The 4,070-nt window shown below is 40.4% G+C and overlaps 1 protein-coding gene across 1 annotated transcript; it reads left to right on the top strand.

The window, feature by feature from the left end:
* On the top strand, window positions 1-3,836 carry LOC134421223 (leukocyte elastase inhibitor A-like). Its single transcript, XM_063161879.1, has 7 exons — window positions 1-168; window positions 661-723; window positions 1,265-1,453; window positions 1,662-1,779; window positions 2,099-2,241; window positions 2,977-3,144; window positions 3,294-3,836. Exons 1-7 carry the CDS (start codon window positions 1-3, stop codon window positions 3,696-3,698), a joined length of 1,254 nt encoding a protein of 417 aa, XP_063017949.1. The 3' UTR covers window positions 3,699-3,836.
* The last annotated feature ends 234 nt before the right edge of the window (window positions 3,837-4,070 follow it).

The following is a 4,070-nucleotide window of genomic DNA, read 5'->3' as shown; positions in this document are numbered from 1 at the left end:
ATGTGCTCTCTCAGTGCAGCCAATGCCAAGTTCTGTCTTGACTTTTTCAGAGAGCTGAACAAAAGAAAAAGAAATGAAAACATCTTTTTCTCCCCACTAAGTCTGTCAGCTGCCTTTGGAATGGTTGTCCTCGGAGCCAGGGGCAGCACACTTGAGCAGATTGAGAAGGTAGGGCTTTGTTCTGAAAAGGGAATGCTGGCAGAGGCTGATTGTACCATCTGATACAGTTCCTCAACATCCAAAGGGCTGATGCACACAGAAAGCCCTTTTAAAAATACATTATTCAGTTCCTAATACCAAATTTCTTCAGACTACACATTATTACTGAATTGACTGTTCAGTGAATACATCAGTGCTAAAGAAAGCATTTTGGAGGTATCCCTGCACTCTCAGAGCTCAGAAGAGTTCCCTACCTTTAATGTGGTTTCTTGCCTTCTCTGGACACCCAAAGCCTCCTTGCTCACGTAGAAAGATTTCAAAGATTTCATGCACTCACCGTCTCCTAGAACTATTTGTTCACTTGCAAGGGTTTTATGGTAAAGAGCAAAGAGGCCTTTCTGCAGGGCCTGAGTCTGGCTGTGTTTTGGGATAGGCTTGCAACACTGCTTTAGCTTTGAAGTATCTTCACTCATCTGCATTCACCCAACATTTACATTGCAGGTCTTTCATTTCAGAGAAGTTTTGAGCAGTACGAGACAGGAAAACAGATACCCTTCTGAGCAGGTAAGACACAATTGCAGCTCTGAGCTGAACCAACAGGAGCCAGTTTGTCAGCCCTTTTCCTTGAAGACAATCACTTAATCAGAAAGCACAGCAGGGCTGATCAGCCTCTCCATCTAGATTTGCTGATCTGCTTATTACTCTTCCTTTATTAGTTATTTAAGGGGCCTTGTGAGATCACACATTTCAACAGCTGAGCCTTCTCATTATGGGTTTCTAACCAAAACAGCAGGGCCAATCTAAAATGGGATAAGTGATTCAATTGCCACCTGCAAAGGTTTGTCTAGAGAGCACGCCAAAGGCATCTTGGAGCTTGCTTCTCCCAGTCTCTAAGCCAGCAGCCTTTTACTTAGTGTGCACAGGGACATCACTGTAGGATACAGTGTGGTTTGGAGGTGAGGAGCCAGAAGGGGACCTGTTTTGTCATTCTGTACGTGTGGCACAGGGGGAGTAGGAGGTGGTGTCCTGGTGCATTTATTCCAGTGCCTGAGTCAGCTGGGTGGAGTAGGGTTTCTCATGCAGAGAGGCTGCAATTCACCCTCAGGTCCAACTTTGCATAGGAAAGCTCAAGCCTACCACGAAACATCTGTTTTCCTGTTTGAAGTGTGAAGAAGATGAAGGAGTCCATTCCCAGTTCCAGGCTCTGTTGGCTGAAGTCAGTGAACCTGGACCAGGCTGTTGTCTCACCATTGCCAACAGGCTCTTTGGAGAAATTACTTATCCATTCTTTCAGGTAAGGGACTGTGGTCTCCCTTGTAACAGCTCCTAGGAGTGAGGAGCTCAGCAGAATGTTTTCCATCATGAAGCACAAAGGGACAAATGCCTTTTTTACCAATTTCTTTCTTGCTGATCTACTACATGGAACTATCCTGAAGCCATGAAATTATCTATCTTATAAAAATGATAACATTGCAAAAAACTCTGCAATTTGTACTTTCCAGCAATACTTGGATTCCACAAAGAAATTCTATCGAGCAGAACTGGAACCAGTAAATTTTAAATACACTGAAGAAGAAGTCAGAGACAAAATTAACTTCTGGGTTGAAACTGAAACAAAAGGTAAAGAAAAAATTGACAGGTTTTTTGGTTTGCAATTGAACCACTTACGAATATTACTCTCTAATTTTTTTCCAAAGATAGCAAGATTTTTCTATATTAAACACCTGCACTTTAATTTTTTCTTTTCAACAGAAAATAAATGTAGTAAGGAGAACAAAAATGCCTTGACTTCTTTGGTTCCAAAGCTGTACATAAATACTTGTCATTTGTCTGACAGCATTATACCACTTGTCAATTTAAAAGAAATAGCTATAAATAGTCAAAGTCAGCTGATTGCCGGAACAAAGTAATAATTAATCTTAATTCATTATTTTTAAAGGTAAAATCAAAGACCTATTTGCTACTGGTTTTATTGATCCCTCTACTGTACTTGTCCTGGTCAATGCTATATATTTTAAAGGAAAGTGGGCAGTAGAATTTAAGAAAGAAGACACTAAGGAAGCATATTTCCACCTGAACAAGGTACAGTGTGGGCAGAAACTGAAGCAGCTGGGGGATGGAGGTCAGATGTCTGTCTCATATAGTAACAGATGGGGGCTTTTCTCCTCTCTTTTATCCAAGACAAAACAGTGGTCTTAAGTGAGAACAACAGAAGACTGTATTTCTCTCTGTTTTCCTAACCAAATATGAAAATGTTTGAACCAATTCACATCAGAAGTTCTTGTGCAGCTGAGATCCTTGTTGGACCAATTCCACTGAGCTCATGCACTAACTTTGTTGGGGATTTTGCAACTAAGGGTGCTATTTCAAAAATAGTCTGCTCTTGAGATTGAAAGAGACAATTCTGCTTCTCTGCTACTATTTATGAACAGAACAGTGTGTGCTTTCAGGGAAAAAAGTATTAAAGACAAATTATCTCAGGGGAATGTATACATTATTCATGACGAATTTAATTTATGGTTGCATAAGATGTATCAGTTTCCTCATCTGACACAGCAGAAAAAAGAAAGATGCAATGAGGAAGTTGTCAGTAACGTAATTTGGCACCATTAGAAAGGGAAATGTAATTTTTATGCTTCTAAAATGGATAACTTCATTGGGACTACAGAGAGGAACATATCAATGCTACAAGTATATTAAACCCATGAACAGTTTAAATAATGCTTTTGAGCTGAACTCTAAGCTCAGGGCCGAAACCAATTAAAACCAGGGTGATAATTTCTGTATTTTCCGTTTAATATGTTTCACGCGTTCCAGAACGAGAGAAGGAAAGTGCAGATGATGTTTCAAGAAGGATATTTTAACATGGCCATTGTAGAGGAACTGAAAACAAAAGTCCTAGAGCTCCAGTACTTCAATAATGAACTGAGCATGTTCATTCTTCTTCCTGAAGATGACTGTGAGGACTTTACTGGCCTAGAACAGGTAACACTTCATTTTCTCTCTAGTGGCATATATAGAGAGCAATGCTTTAGCATTGCTCCAGTATGGTCAGAAGACAAGTGGGAAAAACTGAATTTCCTTTCCTTGCATTGATTATGGTGCCACTCATTACTCCCAATACCACCTTACAGCTTGAATGTGCCCTCACCTACGAAAAACTGGCAGAATGGACCAGCTCGTCTACGATGCAACCGCTGAGAGTGAAGGTGTACCTGCCCCAGTTCAAGATGGAGGAAAGTTATGTTCTCAACAACACTCTCCAGGAGATGGGAGTAATGAATGTTTTTGACTGGGGAAAAGCTGATTTGTCGGGAATCTCTATGAAAGGTGGCTTGGTTGTGTCCAAGGCCATCCAGAAGACAATTGTGGAAGTCAATGAAGAGGGCACTGAGGCAGGTTGTTCCATGGGGCTCCTTGCAATGCCTCTGTGCTGTCCAGAAACTTGTGAGTTCAGAGCTGACCGTCCATTCCTCTTCTTCATCAGACACAACCAAACCAACACCATTCTCTTCTTTGGAAGATATTCCTCTCCTTAAGTGGAGGTTATATTGGAAATTAGATCATTCTTCCCACTTATATCCCAACTGGCAAGCAATGAGGATAAAAGACAAAACCAAAAGACATTTTTCTAGACTTTATCCTAAAATCTGGTTTGCTGTAAATAAAGAGACTATCTAAGAAGATTCAAATTAAAGATAAAACCCTAAACCCGACGAATCTTAGGCATGTTTTACTTTTAGGAGGCCTCATGAAAATGACATCTACCTTAAAATACACTATGAGGTATTTTCCAAAAATCTGTAGTCCTCTAGAGATATTTACAAAGAAAATTTTACTTTGAGCTTTTCCTAATGCAGTAGGGATCCAACAAACCCATGAGTTTAGTGCCCTGAAGATAAGTGATGCCT

This window comes from Melospiza melodia, chromosome 1 (assembly GCF_035770615.1).
Source record: "Melospiza melodia melodia isolate bMelMel2 chromosome 1, bMelMel2.pri, whole genome shotgun sequence".
NCBI classification, from domain to species: domain Eukaryota; kingdom Metazoa; phylum Chordata; class Aves; order Passeriformes; family Passerellidae; genus Melospiza; species Melospiza melodia.
This window is presented reverse-complemented; position numbering and strand designations above follow the sequence as displayed.